Source organism: Dipodomys spectabilis, unplaced genomic scaffold, assembly GCF_019054845.1.
Source record: "Dipodomys spectabilis isolate Male_0828 unplaced genomic scaffold, ASM1905484v1 ptg000004l, whole genome shotgun sequence".
NCBI lineage: Eukaryota > Metazoa > Chordata > Mammalia > Rodentia > Heteromyidae > Dipodomys > Dipodomys spectabilis.
In genome coordinates this window covers 4,705,267-4,728,443 of record NW_024870681.1, presented here as the reverse complement: position 1 = coordinate 4,728,443, position 23,177 = coordinate 4,705,267, and the positions used below count along the sequence as shown (strand labels likewise).

At 41.1% G+C, this 23,177-nt stretch overlaps 1 protein-coding gene across 1 annotated transcript in view; it reads left to right on the top strand.

The window, feature by feature from the left end:
• Positions 1-1,008: 1,008 nt before the first annotated feature.
• Positions 1,009-23,177, top strand: part of Myo1d (myosin ID) — a 295,270-nt gene continuing 273,101 nt past the window's right edge. The window contains exon 1 of the mRNA XM_042693144.1: positions 1,009-1,134. Within this exon, the coding sequence (XP_042549078.1) occupies positions 1,040-1,134 (95 nt within the window). The 5' untranslated portion in view covers positions 1,009-1,039. The remainder of the gene's footprint in view (positions 1,135-23,177) is intronic.

The following is a 23,177-nucleotide window of genomic DNA, read 5'->3' as shown; positions in this document are numbered from 1 at the left end:
TACTCATTATCTTGCTCATGTAATTGTAACCCCTCTGTACAGTATTTTCACAATAAAAAGATTTTAAAAAAAAGAAATTAAGGACATAATTTCAAGTGCCAGAGGCCTACAGTAATCCTAAAGAGGTGATGATATGTGTATTAAAATGTTTAATGACAAGATAACATTTGTTGACTCACTCGGATGAGAAGAGAAAGTGGATCACCAGGAATGGAAGCAGTTCTCCCTATGTGACTGAATGCTGGGGCTCGTAAGTCAAATGACCTGTCTGAAGTTGCAGCATCTCCTCTTCTTAGCTGTGACAAATTCAGTAAAGCACTTAGAATAGCACTGTGCAATTTTTGGTGACCTCAAAGCGCTAGCTATTATTATCATCTGCGCTTGAGCCAGCACTTCAAAAATGGGTAATGCGTGAGCATTTGTTGTCATTTAGCAGGCCAGGGCAGAAGGCGGGTTTTATTCTAGAAACCTGATTCCAACTAGTGGACTTAAAGCGGCTGCACCTTCCTCCGCCTGACATTCCAGTGTTGGTCCCAAGGGGGCGCTGCGATCCAACCACGGCGGCTAACCCGAGGCGCGCCCCCGTCCCGCGCGTGCGCGCCATCCAGGTGAGGAGGCGGTGGCTGAGCTGAGACGGGACGGGGGGGCGGGGCTCCTCCGAAGGGGCGGAGCCAGAGAGGCCCGAGCGGGGCGGAGCCGGGCGAGACCAAGGCCAGAGGCGGGACCAGCCGCCGCCGTCGTCTCCGTCTCGGTTCCCTGGCCCCCCAACACGCCGGGCAGGGCAGCCACCACCAGAGAAGCGGAAACCGTCGGCTGCACCCTCCGGGAGCCGCGCGGGTCCTGGAGAGCGCCGAGGCGCCGCGGCGGTAGGCTCGGTCAGTCCGGGATCCCCCGCAGCTCCTCACCGAGCGGCCCCGCCCCGGCCCCGCCCGAGCTGTCCCCGGGCCTCCGGAGCGGCCCCCGCGGCCCGAGCGCGCCCACCTGAGCCGGGCCTGCGCGCCCCCCACCCCGTCCCCCCTCAGCCCGCGGGGCCGGCACCATGGCGGAGCAGGAGAGCCTGGAGTTCGGCAAGGCGGACTTCGTGCTGATGGACACCGTCACCATGCCCGAGTTCATGGCCAACCTCCGGCTCAGGTGAGGGGCGGGGTGGCTGCGCACCGGGCGTGGGGTGGGTGGGTGGGGGGGTGCGTGGCTTAGCTTTCCCGGTGCTGCTGAGGCGCGCGGCCGCCCCAGGGCGCGGTGACAGGGGTCGCGCCTTCCGGGGAGAGAGAGGACGCCGCTGGGGCGCGCGCGGCGTGGGGATGGGGGGGCGTGCCGGGCCTTTCCGGAGAGGCCGTGGGGGGGGGGGGGAACAGCTGAGCTGGAGGTCCGGGCCCCCGCACCGGCCCGCCCCGCGCCAGGTGAGGGCTGTGGGCGGGGCCCGGTGACCTCATGGAAACCCAAGTGAAGGAAAAGAGAAACTTTAGGGGGAGCGTCGGCTCGGCCCCCACCCTACCCCCGAGCGGGGGGGGGAGAAGCTGGCGCTGTATTCCCTCCCCCCCCCCCCCCCCCCCACGCAGCGTTTCATACTTGCTGCTTTTCTTCTGCTCGCTTTACCTGGCGTGGTTCCATGCCATCATCGTTCAGGATGCTGTGGGATGATCCCTGAGTTGTCCATTCCCGGCCACTGGCTTATTCTTTTTTTTTTTTTTAAGTTACTTACTCAACGTAATTAGACACGTTTCCAGACATCGAAGAGACCGCGAGGACTTGGCCAGTGCCAAAGTAAACGGTCTGAAATTGACAAGGCGTTCACGGTTTCAGTTTGGTTGCTTTTTTTTTTTTCTTGTTCAGGAGTTATAGATGGAGCCCTTGTGTGACTGACATCCTAGGGAAGCTAGTGACAACTCCAAAGGCCCCAGCGTGGGCTTCCCCCATGAATTTGTCTTAGAACAAATGCATGTGGTTGTGTCTGAGCAGGACTCGAAAGCAGTTCGACTTTTAAAAGAGTACAGTTAAGGGAATTTCAGAATAGCTCACGTTTTTGGTTCTTTTTGTGTGTGTGTTTTGTGTTTTCTTTTCTTTCTTTCTTTTTTTTTTTTTTTGCAGGGACTTGGGTGTATTTTTCCTGGAAGCTTTGCCTCATTTCTTGTAAAGTTTATAGTGAGACACTCACTCCCTCAACTTAAAAAGTGTTGGATGCTTAACTAACACCACTTCATATTACTTACCACTGCCAACCCTAATTTCAGAATTCTCTCTCTGTGTGTCTCTCTTTCTCTGTCTCTGTGTCTCTCTCTTTCTCTGTCTCTCTCTGTGTGTCTCTTTCTCTCTGTGTCTCTTTCTCTCTGTGTCTTTCTCTGTCTCTCTCTCTCTGACACACACACCCACACACACACAAACACACAAACCGGTTTAATCTTTGAAATTGCAAACCATATGATTTCATCTGTTTTGATCAGGCATTCTTGGTCTTGTCCCAGAGGCAGAGTGGTAGTAGAGCAGGAGCACAGGTTGAGTGTTATACCTGTCTCCTATAATCTGACCTTGAGTTGATGCATGGGCTAGTTTCCTCATTTGTAAAACATGAGGATCTCCTGGATTTCTTTCAGGGCTCAGGTGCTAGGATTCTAAGTTTTCCAAGGTTAGATGGTCTCAGAGTTGCACTGTATCTTTCTGAATAAAGTGTTGCATCCTGCTATATGGTTGCTTTTTATTTTTATTGTTTTTTTTATTAATATTTTGGGTTCCAAGACTCACTCCCTGCAGAGTCTAAAATCTGAGACTTAGTCAAGCCTTAGGCACCTGTAATCCCAGCTACTCCAGCAGCTGAAAAGGATATGTGTGGCCCAGGGAGTGTTAGTTTTGAGTTGGAGGCCAAATATGAGAATACTGAAGTCCTTCCTCTAAAATAATATAGTAAAGTAGTCCTTTTATGTCTACATTGAAGGGATTCAAGAGACTCCTACTTTCCCGTGGATGCCTCAAATCCCAAATAGAATTACATGTTTTTCCTGTATTTACACATTTATAACATTTAATTCACAAGTTAGATACAGTAAGATAACTAATAATAAAATATAACTACTATAGCAGTATGCTGTAATATAAAGTTATGTGAATGAGCTTCTCTCTCATAGTTATTCTCACCTTTGTTGACTGCATATAACAAATTGCAGGAAGTGAATTTTTGGGTAATAGAGGACTAATGTATTTCCATATAGCTTGTGCACATCTTTATGTATGTATCCATACATTATATACATATACATATAACTTTTCAGTACTTGGAATCGAACCTAGGGCCTTGTGCGTGCTAGACAAGTGCTCTATCATGGAGCTACATCCCCAGCCTCTTCTGTGTATCTAAAAGCATTGCTAGATTACTTATAATACTTAATACAATGTGGGAGTAGTTGTATATTATTTGGAAAATAACGACAAAAGTCAATGTTCATACATGTTCAGCATAGACACAATTTTTTCTCCAAGCCCCTGCCCCCAAACCTGGGGCTTGAAAACTCTGGAGGCTTGGGGACCGTCCCTGAACTGCTTTTGTTCAGGGCTGTCTACTACTTAAGCCACAGCACTGCTCTGGCTTTTTCTGAGTAGTTTATTGGAAAGAAGAGTCTCTGGGATTTACCTACCCAGGCTGGTTTCAAATTGCAATCTTCAGATTTCAGCCTCCTGAGTAGCTAGGATTACAGGCATGAGCTCCAGGTGCCTGGCTTCTCCACGTATTTTAGACATTCTGTTGTTTGACGGATGTAGAGCCAGAGATGCAGAGGGGCAACTGGAATCAGATTTATATGTTCAAACCATTATGATAGCATGTTACCTTTTGGGACACTACAACTGGAGTTTGAACTCAAGGCCTTGTACTTGCTAGGCAGGTGCTCTACCACTTGAGCGGCACTCCCTGCCCATCCCCCACCCTTTTTATATAAGGTCTTGTTATGTGCAGACCTATTCTATAACTATCCTCCTGCCTAAGCTTTCTAGGGATTATAGGCATGAGATATCATGCCTGGCTTGCATGTTACATTTTGACCAAAGTTTGGATACCTAACTTTTATAGAAATGACTTCAAATACCATATTAATCAAAATGGCATAACTCTATGCCAGCTTAACCAATAATAGTTATAACAATGGTTAAGAGTCAGACTATTGAGATTCAATTTCTATTTCTAGCATTTTCTTGCTGTGGTCTATGGACAAACTACTCAGATCTCTTAGTGTCACTATCTAAAGAATTTGGGTTGTCTTGAGGGTTATTTTAGTTAATATATGTAATTTCAAATATTTGTGCATGGGAAACACTTCCTAACCATGTTGCTTAAAAGTTTTCTCAAGTGCTCATGAGACAGAGACATTAAATAGTAATTTCATAGATGAGGCATGTTCAAAATTATTTAAGAGATTCTATCCCTTTTCCTTATGAAAGAAACTTGTATGCTTTAAAAAATTCTTAATAATTTAGTCACTCAGTTTATAGTTATCTCAGTTTATCAGACTAAGTACTTTTATTAAATACATATTGCACAAAGGCATTATAATGATAGTTGAATATGAAGCCATTTATTTTAACCTCCAGATGCCATGTCTAGATGGCATTTTCCAGAACCTAGCAGAATTATCCAAATTTGAAATTGAAGGCTTAAACCAGGAACATAGCACATGTCTGTAATCTTAGAGCTCAAGAGGCTGAGGCAGAAGGATCAGAAGTTTGAGGCCAGCCTATAGTACAAAGTGAGATCCCGTCTTGGAAAAAAAATCAGAAAGAAAGATAAGAAAGGAGGGAGAGAGGGAAGGGGAAAGAGAGAGTAAAGGAAAGAAAGAGGGATTTAAAAGCTTAGAGTGTGTCGGGCGCTGGTGGCTCACACCTGTAATCCTAGCTACTCAGGAGGCTGAGATCTGAGGATCGCGGTTCAAAGCCAGCCTGGGCAGGAGAGACCGTGAGACTCCTATCTCCAATAAACCACCAGAAAACCGGAAGTGGCGCTGTAGCTCAAGTGGTAGAGCGCTCACCTTGAGCTGAAGAGCTGAGGGACAGCGCCCAGGCCCAGAGTTCAAGCCCCACGACCGACAAAAAAAAAAAAGCTTAGAGTGTAACTGTTATAGAACTATCCTTATGGCTTTAATTTTTTTTAATTTGGGGGCTGGGAAGGTGGCTCAGTGGTAGAGTACTTACCTTGCATGCATGAGTCTCTGAGATCAATTCCTCAGCACCACATAAGCAGAAATAGCTAGAAGTGGCACGGTGGCTCAAGTGTTGGAGCACTAGCCTTGAGCTGAAGAGCTGATGGACAGTGCCCAGGCCCAGAGTTCAGACCCCATGAATGACCAAAAAATAATAATTTTTTTTCAGCAGTGCTGATGATATAGCCCAGGGCCTTGTGCATGCTAGGCAAATGTTCTACCCCAATCCTGTGGCTTTTTTTTCTTTTAAAGAAAATTGAGGGAGAACAATTAGAATGGGTTTTTTTGTTGTTGTTGCAACATGTTAGGCTGTTTTTAGATTACTAAGGTGACTCTAACTTCTGTCCTACATGTGTCAAGATATTTAATTCTACTATTTAAAAGGTGGAATATTTATGCAGTCCTAAACTATATTATTTTAGTTTTACTTTGCTTGAGGTACTCTGAGGATGAGATGGATAGATCCAAAGACGTATGAATAAAATGTGCCTTTTGTACCTCAAAGAGAAGAAAGGTGACAGTTTCTATTGGTTAAAAATAAATAAACAACAGAAGAGAGAAGCTGACTAGAGCCTAGGTGTTTATTTGCCAAGTAATTATAAAACTCTGGAAGTTCAGAAGAGGGAAAGATGCCACAAATTGACTCAGAAATACCATACAAAGGAGGAGAGGAGAAGCTGAGTCCCAGAGAATGGGTAGTGTTTGTCTACATGGGTGGAGAACATTCCAGGTAGATAAAGTGGCCTGGGCAGAGGATGGTGGCCTGAAAACTAACTCTGCCTGAATGATAATGAATACGCCTCCAAGTCTATAGGGAAGGGGATGGTGTTGGGGAATCTTTGGGAAGAATCACTAAGTCTCATTAGCATACTTGCTCGTGTGCAGGTTTCTGGGTTTACCCTGACACCCAAACCACCACATCAGTCAGGATTATTCAGATGTGTGTATATATTTGTATCTCATCTGTGTGTGCACTTGACAACTTAGAATTATCTGTAGTTCTCTCTAGACAGAAAAGTGATTGTCTTGATTAACTTTGTTAAGTGTAGTTGATTCCCTGTTGTAAACACAGTCCCAGGCAAAGTTAACACCCCCCCCCACACACACCTTTTTTTTTTTTTTTCCAGCTGTGTATATCCCAACCTGGCCTAAAACAGTTCTCTCTCTTCATAGTTCAGATTTACTCTAACATATCCCCCATCCCAACAAACAGCCACATGAATTTGTCTGTTTTGATCTTGAATATTTGTTTTACTTTGTTTGCAGAAGCAGATTAAGTACATACCAACACTGCATCATCACAAGGTGCTAGGAGATGATGTTGAAGTGCTTTCATCTCCTGAATGCCAGGTTATGATCAGCACATATTTGTGGTTGTTGTTAGGTGAAATGGACTATATTCATTCACCTGTGGGTAGCAATGGGTATGCAAGTAAAATTCCCATGTGTACCTGATGGTTCTTGCTCACACTTTCTAGTCCAGAATGTCCTGTCCCTGTTTTCACATGGCTCTTCTGAAAGGGCCCCTTCCTTTATTTATAGTCATATACAGTGAAGCACCTAAGGCTACAGTTATTTCAAGGCTCTGTGCCATTGAAACTTGATTTTAATTTTCCCCACCGATAATTTCTGGCACAATGCTGGGCACAAATCACCTTCTTTTGTGACTCTAGTTTTTGGAGGCGGGGGAGAGGGAATAGAGTGGAGGGGAGAGAGAGGAAGATAAAAGGGGAAGGAAAAAAGAAGGGGGGAAGAGAAAGGAGAGGAAGGCGGAGAGAGAGAGAGAATGTTTCAGTTACTTTTTAAGAAGCATATATAGCTGGACACTGGTGGCTCACACCTGAAATCCGAGCTACTCAGGAGGCTGAGATCTGAGGATCACTGTTTGAAGCCAGACCAGGCACAAAAGTCCATGAAACTGTTATTCCAATTAAATACCAAAAGAGCTGTAAGTGGAGCTGTAGTTCAAGTTGTAGGGTGCTAGCCTTGAGTAAAAAGGCTCAGGTACAGCACCTAGGCCCTGAGTTCAAGCCACAGGACTAGCACAAAACAAAAGAGCTTTTACAGCATTTTCTCTTGAGGTTGTAGATGTAATTCAGAGAATTTTCTGGCTAGCACCTGTAAGACCCCCAATTTGATCCTTGGCAACACCAATAGGAAATAAAAAAAGAAAATCTTATTCTATTGTTTTCTCCTGAGTTTTATTTAAACATTTGCTACAATGGGTATAATTTCCCCTATTCTTTTTATTCTCTTACTGGTGCCAGGCTCTGAACTCAGGGCCTCACACTTAGTAGGCAAGTACTCTACTGCCGAGTCACACCTTCAGTTTTCTTTCTTGCTGGTTATTTTTGAGATAGTATCTTCCTGCCTAAGTATGGGCCTGAAGTGCTAGCTACCCATGTTCGTAGCTGGGATGGCAGGCATGTTGCAGCCACGCTCAGTTTCTTCCCCTGAGATGAAGTCTTGTGGACTTTTCTTCAAGGGCTGGCCTGGAACTATGGTCCTTCTGGTCTCATACTTCTACATAGCTAGGATGATAGGCATATACCAAAATGCCCAGCTCTTGGTTAAGAAGTGGTCTTGGTGACTGACTTTTCTACCCAGTCTGACCTTAAACTATGATCTTTTGAATCTCTGCTTCCCATGTAGCTGGATTACAGGTATGAGCCATTGGTGCCCTGTCCCCTATATCCTTACTATCTTTAAAAACAGAACATTGGGGCAGGGGGCGGGGCGGGGGGAGGGGAGGCCGGAGGTGTGTTAAGTCAATGTTAAAGGGATGATGTGGGTTAGTGTGAGTTAGTGTAGAAGTTTTGATATGTCTTTCTTGCTTTTATAACAAAATTTGCTAGCGTCTGGAGAGTTGCCTTCTTTCCATCCCAGAAATCTCTTACTGGGGTAGAAGTTGTTCTACTTAATTCTTTTTCCTTTTGGTAGAGGAGAGGAGATGGTGGTGATGTTAAATTGCTCATTCCATTTCTCAGTGGTCTGTGCCCCAGGAGTAAGGTTTCTATTCAAGTACCTCCTATGTTATGATCAGGAATGAGTCCTCTTGGAGAGAGTGAGGGAAGGGGTGGCATTAACAAAAAAAATGTACTCTTTACCTAACTTATGTAACTGTGACCCCCTGTATATCACCTTTATAATAACAATTAAAAAGTTTTTAAATGGCCCCTGCCTACAAACCTGATGTCCACTTGAACCCTTACTTCCCCACAGTGTTCTACTTTCTTTGCAGCCACTTTCATTTGGGATAAGGAATCCCTAGTCTCTCTTCTAGCTTGAGCAATTTTTGTCCTTGAGTTCTTTCAGCTGACATCAGGTTCACATCCCTCTAATTGAGAGTCCACCCAGGTGAGCTGCATGGGACACCTTGTTCTTTCTGTGTTCCTTACCCATAACATAACCTCTTGTTTAGGAGTGGACCTGAGCTGAGGACAATGTTCCTGTGATGTGCTCTTCATTTCATAGGACAAGGAAATGTATGTTAGGCTCCCAGAGGTCCCGTTTCCTAATTTTATTTGTTTCTTGTTTTGAGAATTAAAGCAACTGATTAGCTGTGGCTTCTTAGAAAACTAATTCTTCCTGCTTTCCTCTTCCATAGACACAACCATTTGAAGTATTGTGTCTGCCAAAGCTACATGGAGCTTCTATTATTATTTTTGTGGGGTTGATGATTGGACCTAGGGCCTGGTGCATCCTGGGCAAATGCTCTACCACTTACCTATACCCCCCAGTTTGCTTCTTTCTTTTTACCTCTACCTTGGGACTGTCCTGTTCCCTGTAGGATGTTTAGAAGAATTTCTGGCCTCTACCCAGTAACATCTCTTCCCTTTCATTTATAGTCATCAAAAATGTCTCCAGACATGGCCAAATGTCCCCTGATGTGAATAAAAAATGGCCCCCAGTTGAGAACCACTAACCCAGACTATTCTTATTCCCTGGAATGTCCTCCATCCCTAATCTCTGTCCTCATTTCCTGCCTGTCACACTCTTATTCATCCTTCAAGACTGGTCTGAGAAGTATTTCCTAATCCCCAGACAAGGTTAATTATACTCTGTTGCCCAGTATACACAGACACATGTTCATAAGTATTAGGGTAGTTACACATTCTGTTGTTACTATCTGCATCCCTGCTTCTTCAGCAGTTCATGAGATCTTCAGAGTAATTTGAGCAGAAATAGGTGTGGGTTTTTTGATACTTTGAAACTCAGTGCTGTTGTAGGCCACCATATTTAAGAAAAGAATGTAAAGTATGAATGCTAAATGAGACGGCTTTGAAAGAGGTAAGTGCAAATGAATGGGTGCAAAGCAAATCTTCCTTTGGTCCTTGTATGTTTTCAGTCATGTTGCAGAATTTGGGACCTGTGTACTCAGTGTAGCAAACTTAGTTGACAAAGAAGTCAAATGTTGGCTGATTGTTCTTCATCTAGTAAAATTCTTAATTAAAAAAATCATAATATTTCAAAATGTATTATACTTAATACAACTTAACTGCATCAGGAGAGGTACAGTGAGATAAAGAATTAATAGAAATATAGCATGCACACCCTCATCATGGTACTTCCGTAATTTTTAAAAAAAGACTTTGAACATGTGGAAAATTCAATGCAACAAAGGATTTCTCTTGCTTGATAGGGAAAAAGCCCTAGAGACCCTGGGTGGTCTTCAAGCAAATGTAAATCTACAATTGTTCAGACCCCTAGTTAGAAGTAGTTCTAGTTAGATTTATAGGTGAAGTGAATGGCACACTAAATCTTTTTGGCTTCCATGTGAAATTCTTTGGCAATTTCTTTTGGAAGCTTTTTGGAAAGGACAGTTTGCTCTGTGCCTGTTTTGTACATTGGCTTCATATTGGGACAAAAATGAGAATTTGGGTTTTGGAGCTGCCATTTGGAGTGAATCACCCTGCCGCCTTGTTTCCTTTCCTACACCATGACAGATTTCCAAGGCTATTTTTATTCAGGGTCATTTCTTGACCCTGACTTCTGCTGTGTTTAGCTCCCAAATAGAGCCAGATGTGGGTAAATTCAAGCACTTAGAAGTTGCTACTGGTTAGTTTCATTATAACTTCTGAAGGAATTGACTTTCACATTAAAGAGACAAGCTTTATCTTTTTGTTTAACTTTGAGACAAAAAAAAGCATTCTGGGATAGAACTGTGTTTACTTAACAATCTGTGTGAGTTATCTGCACTGTGAATTAGCTTTATGTGGAAAGTTGTTCACTGACATTCCCACCTATAGCTAAATGGCCCATTTTATGGTTCTCCCGCATCCATTGCTGTGCTGCTCTGGAGACTAGACTATGCCATTGCATTCTCCTGCAGCTATGACTCAGTCCGTCTAGTGGGGACTAGATAGCTGACTTTCCATTAACTGTAAATTACATCTGCTGGTCATATTTAAAACTTACAAAATACTTTTTTCTCCTTGTTATATTCTATGCATCCATGAAAGTTGGTGACACTAGTCCTTAAATTTAGGTACTGTAGCTATGTGTTGAGCTTTAAGTACAGATCTAAGCCAGGCATGGTGGTGCATGCCCATAATCCCAGCTCCTTGGAAGATGGAACCAGAGAATTGTGAATTCCAGGTTGGCTTGAGCAAAGTTAAAAAGACCCCAGTCTCAATAACAAAAACAAAAGGGTTAGGGGCATGGTTCAAGGGATAAGCACTTAAGGCCCTGGAGTTTCAATCCCCAATACTGTGTGTATAATTTTCTTAATTATAGATTTATATGATTTATATGGCTTTTATAATAGCTAGTAATGACTTGAATTCTTGCTATGTGCTAGCATGGTGTGGAGTACTTTCATGTGGTTTACTTTCTAAAGTCACTTTTGAAGAGTAGCTTAATTAGAAGTAAAGGATACATTTATAAGTAGACTAATATAAAGTGAAATGTAACTGAGCCCAAATAAATAGTGTAGACAGCTCATCATTCTAAGGACTCCCCAGAGAGAAGGAAACAACATACCATATTTTTTAAGGAATTGATGACAATATAATTAAGAGTTGCATATGTGTATCTATTACAGTTCAGAGAGAATTCAGAAAGGGAAGATTGGGAGTGTGAGTGGTTAGAACATGCTTTGAAAGAGGCACAATGTGAGCAGACCTTTCTCAAGTGGAGATGTCTCTCATTTGGAAATAGCTACCCTCTGGCCTGAGCTTTTCTGGCCCGCTTTTCTTGTTTCCATTCACTCTTAGTGTGAGTGGGCTGACCATGTTGTTAGCAGCTTCCATTGCTCAAAAATACCAACCCCCATTGTCTGTACTTTTTTCATTCCTGTCTTATGCTGCCCCAGTTCTTCCTCTGAGAGATTGAATTGGGTTTATATGAATCTTCTTAGAAAACTAGATATGTCTAATGCACATCAGTGCAAACTGGCTTAGTCCAGTTATTTTCTTTCTCTTGCTCAGTGAGATCCATTTAGAGTGGAGGAAGTAAATTTTTATTTTTGGAGAAATGATGGGGGATATTTGAAATTGTGTAATTTAAGGAGTGACAAGATATAGGACATGACAACTAACCACAAATAACTTGAATATGAATTGTTAGTATTTATTCCACAAGAACTCAGAAGGATTTATGTCAGGGTAAAAGTGAGGAGAGATTTTTCCTTTGCCAATTCTGCCATCGTTTCCTAAATTCCTTTGATTAATAAGAAAACCTTTTAAAGGCTCCAATAATGGAGTATAGAACTGGGTACCAATGGCTCATACCTATAATTCTAGCTACTTAAGAAGCTGAAATTAGGATTGCGATTTGAAGCCATCCTGACCAGAAAAGTTCATGAGACTCCCTTCTCAGCAGCTGAGAGCTGCATTCAGTGCCCAGTGCCAATCCTTGTTATCCTGGCTGCAATAGGAAGCCTAACATAGTTGGATCTGCCCAGCAGGAAGCTAGATCCTATCTCAAAATAATCAGCAAAAACAGAGGTTGAGGCATGGCTTATTTAGAGCACCTACCTACCAAACACAAGTACCACCTTAAGAAAAGGAGAGGGGGGGAGTCAACTGGTTGAAATTTCAATGAGAACAACCATGGGAAGTCTTCTATCACATTCAAGCTATCCTATCTATCACTTTATGTTCCTCCCTCTCTTAGTCCTAAGGGCAAGGCAAAGTCTTATCTCCAAAGGCTATTGCCAAGTTAAGTACACAGTGTTTTTGCTTCTATCAATGTGGATAAATAAATGCAGAGTATTCCTTACTGAACTATGCATTTGTTGTATTTTAGGTATGTTTATGTAGGATCTTTCTGAAATGGCCAGTCTTCTTTAAAAAGATTGGTAGAACTCAGATATATGAAGCCTAATACCACATGATAAGGCGGGGGGGGGGGGGGGGGGGAGGGGGGGAGGAAAATGGAAGGAGAACCCACTGTTGTTGCTCACCTCAGTGAGTTAACTATATTTCTTCCATACTCATAACTTTTCACTACAATGTGGAAAGCTTTATGAAGTCTTGTATCATTTGTTGAGTATCAGGCACATGCTTTTTAAACAGAAGAACCAGTGACTGCTCGTTTACATTGGTGCTGCTTAAAAGGTTGTGTTGGGGCTGGGAAGGTGGCTCAGTGGTAGAGTGCTTGCCTTGCATGCCTGAGGCCCTGGGTTCGATTCCTCAGCACCACATAAGCAAAAAGAAAAAAAGCCGGAAGTGGCGCTGTGGCTCAAGTGGTAGAGCGCTAGCCTTGAGCTGAAGAGCTGAAGGACAGCACCCAGGCCCAGAGTTTAGGCCCCACGACCAGACCAAAAAAAAAAAAAAAAGGTTGTGTCTATGGTGTCCCTGAGTGTGGAGGTACCTGAGGAGCAGTCGTGGATTCCAGGCAGGGTGGAGTATGCATTCTGGCCATCTGTTCTCTGCTGTTTTAAGCAGAGCATCTGTACTTCTACATGCTTTTGAGGTTCAATGGGAAAAATAATTCTTCATTTGGGGAAAAAAACACCCAAATGATCACATTGAAAAAAGTAGCATGCTATTATAGACAGTTGTTTTCTTGAGGGTTTTATCTTCCTAAAACTTAGAAAAGTACTTCTAATCAGAATTATTAAAAAAGTGGAGGGCAGTATAAAATAGTGAACAAAGGAAATATTTCAGTTATAGATCAAATATATGTACAAAATCATATATGACTTAATTCACTTCTTAGAGACCTTATGTCCCAGTCTTAAAATGGGACTGTTTATTACATTGCAAGGTTATTATATCAAATGAGAGAATAAAAAACTGGAAGAGAGTGAGGGGAAGGGAGACATGCTTCAAAAAGAATAGTTGTACTCATTACCTGACTCACGTAACTGTAACCCCTCTGTATATTAACTTTATAATAACAATAAATAAAAAGAATATGAAGCAACAAAAAAATGGTAATAGATGGCTTGTTTTTTGTTTAACACATTGTGGATACTCAGATGCCAATGCACTTCCATTTTTTGATCCATAAGTGAACTATAGAATGCAGTTAACTTTTTAATGACTTAGATCATCATGACCATAATTACGAACAATTGTTTACTTGTCTTTGGTATTTATTGAGGTAAGTGTTATATTTTGTTTCATGCTAAATTGATCTCAATAATTTAGTCTTTAGAGCATATAGATAAGTCTATAATTTTTTTTCAGTGTGCTTCACTATGAATTCTCCTCTCTTAATTTACAAATCTAGTCTGCTCTGGGTTTTGGTAATCAGCTGAGCTCATCAGAACAGTGAAGAGGAAAACAGTTATTATGTTCTGATAAGACTGAGAGGTTGTTCTGTGTTTATCAATCCTAGGACATGAGTTTTAAGATTCCTAGGGTTTTTTTGGTGTGCTGTTTAAAAAAAAGTTCCTGATTGTTTTGATGTCTTTGGATGGAAAAGCAAAGTAGGCCAAGGCTGAGTTCTAAGTAGGTAAGCTGCTACTCTAAAACTTATTGCTGCCCTTGGTATTTGAATTATGTGTGTGATTGAACAAACCAAAGTATGATGAGTGAATTTGTCCATGTTGTATGTACTTTGATGGTGTTGATTTGTGGTAGGCTTCTCTACTTTTAAGTTCCAGTTTTATTTGAAATTTTTACTGAAAAATAACACTTTATGACTTGATTTAGTCTAAATTGATGTGTTTTTTTTTTTGTAAGTCTAGCTTTGTTTCAGAATTATTGAGCTTTTAAGAGCCTGCCTAGGCCCCATCTCATAGAGATTGTGGTTTACTGAGCCTTATTCATACCCTGGTGATTATTGTACATAGCCAGCCAGGTTAGCAACCAGTATCTCAGGGTAATATGTTTTCATCCTTCAGGGTAATTCGTTCTGTTGAAGCTAAAAAGGGGATGTCTGCAATGTGAGCCTACTGGCTTGTTAACAAATACAGCATTCAGTTAGTCATGGTCATAGCTCTGTTATAGACATTAAGTCAATTTCTTTTTTTCTTTTATTTTCTTTTTGCCTGTCCTGGGGCTTGAATTCAGGGCCTGGACACTATCCCTGAGTTTTTGTGCTCAGGGTTAGCACTCTACCATTAACGACAGCTCCACTTCTGGCATTTTGGTGGTTAATTGGAGATAAGAGTATCACAGACTTTCATCACGGATCTGGCTTTAAACCAAGATCCTCAGATCTCAGCCTCTTGAGTAGTTAAGGTTACAAGCATGAGCCACTGGTACCAGCTCAATTTCTTTGATACACACATTACTTTTCATCATTACAACAAGTTTTCTGTTATTTTATCCTATTAAAATGATGGACCAGGGCTGGGAAAGTGGCTCAGTGGTAGAGCGCTTATCTTGCATGCCTGAGGCCCTGAGTTTGATTCCTCAGCAAACATAAGCAAAAAGAAAAAAGCTGGAAGTGGCGCTGTGGCTCAAGTGGTAGAGCGCTAGCCTTGAGCTGAAGAGCTGAGGGACAGCACCCAGGCCCAGAGTTCAGGCCCCATGACCAGACCCCCCCCCAAAAAAATAAATAAAATGATGGACCACATCATCACTATATTTATTTTTCCTTCTGTCTCCAGATTCTTCATACAAACAGTATAATCTTATCACTTATTAATACCTCAATGTATTTTCCTTATACTCTTTTATATGCGTATAAAAGTGTGTATATTTTAAGTGTTGAAATCTTTATGGTTATAAAGTACATAATTTTGTGAACTGTTTCTGATACAGCATAATATTTTCAGTTTTTTCCAGGTCAGTAAGTTGTCATTGAAAGTCTTCAGGAGTGACCCAAACAGACATGACCCTCAATCAGTGTGTGTTTGGGGGTGGGAGGCAGGGAGATGGACATATTAAACAGGAAAACAGATAAAAGAATAATTACATATGAAACTAAGTCCAATCAAGGGGAAAAATAGGATTCCCACACAGGAAGTAGATGTGACTTGAACATGAGTGTGTGAGCATGCCACAGAAGACATTTTCTGGGGAAGCTGACTGAGATCAGAAGAATGAGGATAGGTGGAGTAGGGGTAGAGTGGGAAAGCCAGATAAGGCAGGATCCAGGCCTAGCAGACTGAATCATATATGTATAACAGAGAAAGAAATACATTTAGATAGATCTTTGGTGTGTTTTAGAACCAAAAGGCACCTAATGAGGCTGGAGTTTCCAGGCAGAGTGTAGCAGGCAAAGTGGGGACAAGTAATGGTGACTAACTAGGATCCATGCTTGCTGAAGGGCTTGAGAAATGATGGATTCAGACTCTAAGTGCATTGGGAAGCAATTAAAGGGCTGTACACATCTTGCAACAAGATGGCAGCAGCAGGGTGACAACATACTTTTAAATATGTTTCTTGAGTTTTCTTGCCAAAATCTCCCAGGTCTGGTAGCTGTTCTGAATGTTTGTTTTTGTAAAGTTGGAAAATTGAATGCAGATTTGGGGATTCCTTTTTACTTTATTCCTTTAGTAATAATAAATGTAAATACAGGCCTGATTTGTTCTCTAGTGTAATGAAGCTGGGTTTTTTGTTTGTTTGTTCTGAAATAAGTATTTTGTTGATTTGAAATAAGTGAATCTTGGTATTAAGCTACAAACTGATTTGGGAAGATTACTTATTTTTATGCTTCAAGCTAGAGAGGAATTCTGAGCTGTGAATTCTCTATAATGAAGTTTCTGAGTCATAGAATTTTAATGCCAGAAGAGATCCTTGAGGTTTCTCACTATTGTACAAATGCATGAAGTTAGAAACACAGACAGTACATGATTCATCAAAACTCCTCATTGGTATAGTAATGTAATACACAGACAGAAATCAACTGTCTCCTAGCTTTGCACTGATTTTTCCTCTCTTCATAGCTTTGTGATTTGCAATCAATTAGCAACCCAAATTCCTTTTATTCTACTTTGAAGGAATGTTACTTTAAAAGATCTGGACAATTTGAAACAATGGAGAGTAACAATGAAAAGGCAAGGATTCAACATTACAAATAGAAAGTAACATTGTAAAGATAAGCAATGGACAACTTGAGGGTTGATACATTGATACCATGTAATCTATCAACACTGATATATACTCTTGTCTATACTATGTATCAACATAGTCTATATTATGTATAAACATTGACTCGCAGGGGTTCAGAGAAATAGAGTTGGAAATGCCTCCTCCACCTCTCCTAGAGGGATGACTTGTTCCCAGTATCACTTTGTATCAGAATGCTTTTGGCTCCAGCTAAAAAGACCTGACTGAACTGTTTTAGATAGAAAGGAAACACTCTATCTCATACAATTAAGAGGTCTAGAGACTCTGTAAGAGCTTTGCCTTCCCCTATCTGTGCCTCCCTTGGCCCTGTGTGTCTAGTTATGCTGCTTGCTTCCTCATACTAGTGGCAGATCTTTACAGCAATCCTGTCCACAGTCACCTCAAGAGGAAGGAGGGGTGATGCCTGCTTGTCATGTGCTACTCTTTTAGGGATCTCCTCTCTCCCCCAAGAAGACACCCTCATAGGTTTCATTGGTCAGCATTTGGCTATTAGCGCATAACTAAATCTCTTATTGGTTAAAAAAAAAAGAGAGAGAGAGAGAGAGAGTGCTTATTATGGTTGATTTAGAGTAATTGGGAGCTCAGGCTAGGTTGGGATTACAGTCCTATAAGTAAGACCTCATTTCAAACCCAAGGTGGGCATGGTGGTGGGTATTGGTTGTCCCAGTTACTGTGGGGTATTGGTTTTCCCAGTTACTGTGGGGCATAGGTAGAAAGATTGCTTGTCAAAGAAAAAAAAAAAAAACACAAGACACCATCTGGGATAAAACTAAAGCAAAAAGGGACTGGTGACATAGCTCAAGTGGTAGAGTATCTGCCTTATAAGCATGAGACCCTGCATTCCAACTCCAGTATTACAAAAATGGGGGGTGGGGGAAGAGGTAGGACTAGATTGCACTGCACTATCTGGCTGTGTAGAAGGGAGTTGATGTTAGAACAAAGTTAGAGAGCAAGAAATTTTAGGGAAGGAATATAATAATAGACAATTAAAGTTCTTCTCTATGCTTTTACACAATAGAATTCTGCTCATTAAGGGGGGAAAATGCTTAAGTGCCCATGGCTTACACCTATAATCCTAGCTACTCAGGAGGCTGAGATCTGAGGATCAAGAGTTGAAGCCATTGTGAACAGGCAAATCTGACAAATTCTTATGTCCATTTAGCCAGCAAAAAGAAAGTGGAAGTAGAGCTCAAGTGGTAGAGTTTTCTCGTTCAGTAAAAAAGCTAAGCAAGAGTGCAAGGCCTGACTTCAAGCTGTTCCAATACTGACAAGGCAAAAAAAAAAAAAAAAAAAAAAGGAGGAAGATAACTTCCATGTGATGGGACATACTTGAAATTGTGTCATTTAAAGACAGAACAAATAAGATATAGGACATGATAACTAACCTCAAATACTTGAGTATGAATTGATAGTATTTATTTTGGGAGACCTCAGAAGACAGGATTTATGGCAGGGGTAAAAGTGAAGAGAAATTTGTCCTCTGTTTCTTTTTTTGTGTGTGTGAAGAATTTGGTCCTAAAGCCATTAGTTTGAGACATAGCAAAGTAGGTATGTATGCTAGGGGAGAGGGGAGCCACAGGCACCCAGAGAGGGCATGGGAGCATAAGTTGGATGAAGAGGGCGGCAAGCTTGAGGCCCTGAGTATGGATTGGAGAGATTCTGTACAGGAAAGCTCTTGGGGACAGCAGTTTACAGCCATGTTAGTACTCAGATTGACTACCATAGTTTCATTGTGCTTGTGCTCAAGTAGTCCTCAGAATAGAGGACAATTTAAAACTTATGAATTGTTTATTTCTGGAATTTTCCATGAAGTATTTTTGGACTATGGTTGACTATGGGTAATTGAAACCACAGAAAAGGAAATTGTAGATAAGGGGAATGACTATTATTATATTTGGGGAAACAGGTCTAACTAGCTTCCACAAAAAGAAAAGTGGGAGGAAACAAATCATTGGGATGGCTACTTGGTATCACATTGTGTTGGATGGTTTTTCATTAATTCATCCATCCATCCATCTCTCCTTTATTTGATTTTACAAGATGGGCATTATAGAGATGTGAAACTTCTACTTGGAGACAAGATGGCTTTCTCTAAGTCACAGAGCTAATTAAGAAGCAGTTAGAATTTGTCTTTCACAGACCATTTGTCTTTCTACTGCCCACCACTGTGAAAAGGAATAGAGAGTAGGATGTGGATATACGACACTGGGCAGATGTACAGAATATTGGAACAAGGAAGTGTTTCTCAACACTTCCTCTCTAGCGGGTGTGGAGGTGCAGACAGAACATGCCCCATGAGACATAAGTGGTCAAAAGAAAAAAGAAAAGAGCCAAGGACTATGCCTTGAGAAGCACTTTTCTGATTCCCCACTTATTGAGAGTCCAAATAAGAAATTCCCTAATAGGAACTGGGAGAGTAGTGTCCAGGGTGGAAGGAAGAAAACCAACTGAGTGTGCAGTGTCAGAATTCAGGAGGAGAGGAGATTGGTTGACAAAGGGGAATACCCTAAGAGAAGTGAAGGTAAGGAGCTTGTCCATTAGATACAGCTTCAAGGGGGCCTGGGGGACCTTAGTGAGAGTTGTTTCAGTGGAGGGGCAGAGGTAGAAGCCATTTGAGGGGCCATCAAAAAGTTGGCTGTGAAGGGAAAGAGGAGATCAGTATAGGAGAGTATAGATGGGCTTTGTTTTTTTTTTTTCTGTTGAATTGTTCATGAGTAAATAGCAGTGGGAATTAAGCAGTGAGAGAAAGGAAGAAGAGTCTCTAATAGGCAATGGGTGGGGTCCATAAGGAGATGTGAAGTAGAAGGTGTCCAGAGCAGCAGTGGTGGGTAGAAGGCGTGCCAACAAAGGCTCCTGTGTTCTTTGCCCAAATTGCCTGTATCTTTTACCCATACAACAGAGTTTTGTTGTTGTGCTTAAGCAGAGTATTCCCACTGCTTCTAATTTCACCACTGCATGGTCTACACTATTTCCAATAAACAGAGTCTGCCCATACATTTTAAGTGATAGCATCTAAGACATATTGTATTTACGGCTGTACAATTCAGTTCCGGATTTATACTCCTATCTCTTCTGAAAGTATATAGTCCTGTGTCTTCCTTATGAGTAAGGGGAGAATAAATTGATGAGAAAGAATATATCTTCGGCCAAAAAATTTAGCCCGATAGACTCCCTTAGCTCTGGCAAAAGTTGGTGCTTCAGGCAACTTCATCCAAGAACTCTGACACATTTTTAAGAGCCAATACAATTTTTTCCCAACACATAGTTTTACTCTGTCATTGTTTGTTTTCTGCCATTTGGTTTGGGTTCTGTAGAACCATTTTGACCTTTAATAGTTAACAAAGAGGTTTTGTTGTTGATGTTTTTCTGCCAGTTCCTAGGGTTTGAGGGCCTGGGTATTGACCCTGAACTTTCTTGATCAAAGCTAGTACTCTACCACTTGAGCCACAGCTCCACTTCCAGCTTTTTGATGGTTAATTGTAGATAAGAATTTCCTATTGGGGTTGGCTCCAAACCTCAAACCTCAGATCTCAGCTTCCTGAATAACTAGGATTACAGGTGTAAGTCACAGGTGTATCTGGCAAAGAGTTTTTAAATGAATGAATGATATGAAACCTACAAAAATAAAATAATACTAGACCTGAAGTATAGAAATAAAGTATGAGATTTGACATTAAAATGCAAGAAAGAGTAAATGCCAAAACCTGGAAAGATGCCCCCATCAGCACGGGGTGGAATAGTAAATTGTGGTATTCTTAGAACAGAATGCTAGATAACAACAAAAATGAATGAACTATAGTTACATGCATCAGCATGAATTAATCTCACAATCATAGCACTGAGCAAAAGAAGCCAGGCACAAAACAATACCTACTCTATGCTTCCATCTGTGTAAAACTCAAAAACAAGCAACACTAATCTGTGGCGTTAGAAGTCAGGATAATGGTTCTTTTTGGAGAGGAGAGAGGGAGCAATGATGGTGGCAGCTAAAGAAAGGCTGCCAGCAGGGGTGGGAAATAATCTTCACCAAGCAGGTGGCTACACAGGTGTGTTCACTTTGGTACCTCATCAAGTTCTACAGTTATGATTTGTGTACTTTTATGTATCCATCTATAAAAAGACGTTTAAAAAAGACAACAAGGAAACTTCCAGGAAATATTTGAAGGGACTATAAAAATCAGAAAGCAATTAAAAGTTAGTATGAATACTTTGACCTTACAGAGGCCTCATAAACCTCACTGTAGCCAACAACTCTGCTGATGTTAGCCGAAGGTCTGTCATGACAAAAGTGGGTTTTGCATAGACTGGAAGAAAACTGCCAGATGTGGGCCATGTATATCAGTCTATACTCATGCCAAGATGCATACACATTCATATATACATGCATGATACCATTATTGGGTGGACTCAGCCAGTACATTCCATTCAGGAAGTGCCCAAACTTCCAATCCAGTATTCAGTATTCTGTGGCCATAGTTACAGACTTTACTGTGCCTGTTCAACCTTTCCCCTGTGTTGATTACTACTCTACAAGACACTTTCTAATTTCATTTTGAATCTCAGATGCCTTTCAAGAATTGCACATATATGAGTTTTTTACTTGCAGGTTTTGTGTTTAACTGTTCAGTTGGTCCATGTGTAGGTAATGAAGACTAGTTATGACATTAGTTTGTGAAATAAATTTAAATATGTCATTACACCATAAAATATATAGTGAAGCAAGAATATTTTTTATGTGTTTAAAATTGACTTCAGTGATTTTCTCATTTAGTCCAGAAAAAAAACACCTGAAGTTGGTTTTTTCAGATAAGCAAATTTCTTTACATTCAGATTTATTGCAAACAGAGCTTAGATATTCCTGGAATAAGGTGGGGAAATATGAAGACCTAAATTGGGAAAAGTGTGTTTTTCTGTTTTCTGTTTCATAAATTTTCACTAGACTGCCACAATCCATTTTTATTCCTTCATAATTTCTTTTTTTTCTTTGATTTTTTTTAATTGTGAAAATACTATACAGAAGGGTTATAGTTACATGAGCAAGGTAATGAGTACATTTCTTATCAAGCATTGTTGCCTCCTCCTTTGTTTTTCCCCTACCATCCCTTCCTTCCCACCTCCTCAACTACACTTCCCCCTTCCCCCTCCTTCATAGTTTCTTTTTTTTTTTTATTATTAATACTTTTTTTATTGTGAAATACCATAGAGAGGGGTTACAATTACACGAGCAAGGTAGTGAGTACATTTCTTACCAACCATTGTTGCCTCCTCCTTTGTTTCCCCTTACCATCCCTGCCCTTCTATAACCCCCCCTTCCCCCCCCCCCACCAAAGTTGTAAAGTTAATTTTTCGACATCTTGTACATTTCATGGTTGCAATGGGTCCACCTGTATCCCTATTTAAACAATTTGTTTTTTCTCTTCCCCTCCTCAAATTATACAAACATAAAATACAGTGAAAACAGAGGTTATACCGTAGGGGTAGGACATACAAAGCAACAAAAAAATGAGTTCAATATTGTGATTTTGATAAATTAGATTCCAAAGGTTACCAGTGGAATCAATGGGAACAAAACAACTCCCAAACCAAGAAATAATTCTATGAATGAGAAGGAGAGGGTTTTCTGTTTGTTGTTGCTGGTTTGTTTGTTTGTTTGGGGTGGGTGGGTGGTGGGGGTCTTTGGGCTTGAATTCAGGTCCTAGACTTCCTTTGCTCGAGGCTAGCACTCTACCCCTTGAGTCACAGTACTACCTCCAGTTTCTTTTGAGTAGTTTATTAGAGATAAGAGTCTCACAGACATTCCTGCCCGGGCCGGCTTTGAACTGCAGTCCTCAGATCTCAGCCTCTTGAGTAGTTAGGATTTACTACCATGAGCCACCAGCGCCTGGCAAATTTTGTTTTGTTTTCTCCATTAGTGAAACTGTTGACATTTCTAATAAAAAAGGAGTATTTGTCTTAAAAATATTTTTTATGATAACTGCCTTTTTAAACTCAGTCACTCTGAAAGGTGACTTTCAAGAACATGCTTTAGAAAGATTTTTTAAAATATAGGATGATTCTTTTCAACAAAGTTCAAAACATGCATACCTAAGTGCCACTGTGAGATAGCTATGTGGGATACTATGTTTCATAATGTTGAACTTGTTGCAATAATTTATTATGTAAATTTGCCATCTTCCATATATTGATTCTAGGGCATTGGTTAAATTGTATGAGGGAAAAATCTACAACTTGTTGATCCATACTGTAACTTTTCTGTTTAGAACCTCAGTCATAAAAGCATTCAGCACATTTAACTACCCACCAACTGTTTTAGTGGTACGAAGATGAGCAGAATCCTGTCCATGTCCAGGTGTAATCCAGGTCTAGAGGAAAAGACAGGGAGTAATTGCAGCAATGTGATGCATACTGAAGTAGGAATATGGATGGCATGTTACAGGAACTCAAAGGAGCACACTTCTGTGTCTAAAAGGAGAGAGTTGAACTGAAGAATGAGTAGGAAATTGATGGGCAAATGTGGGCAAAATAA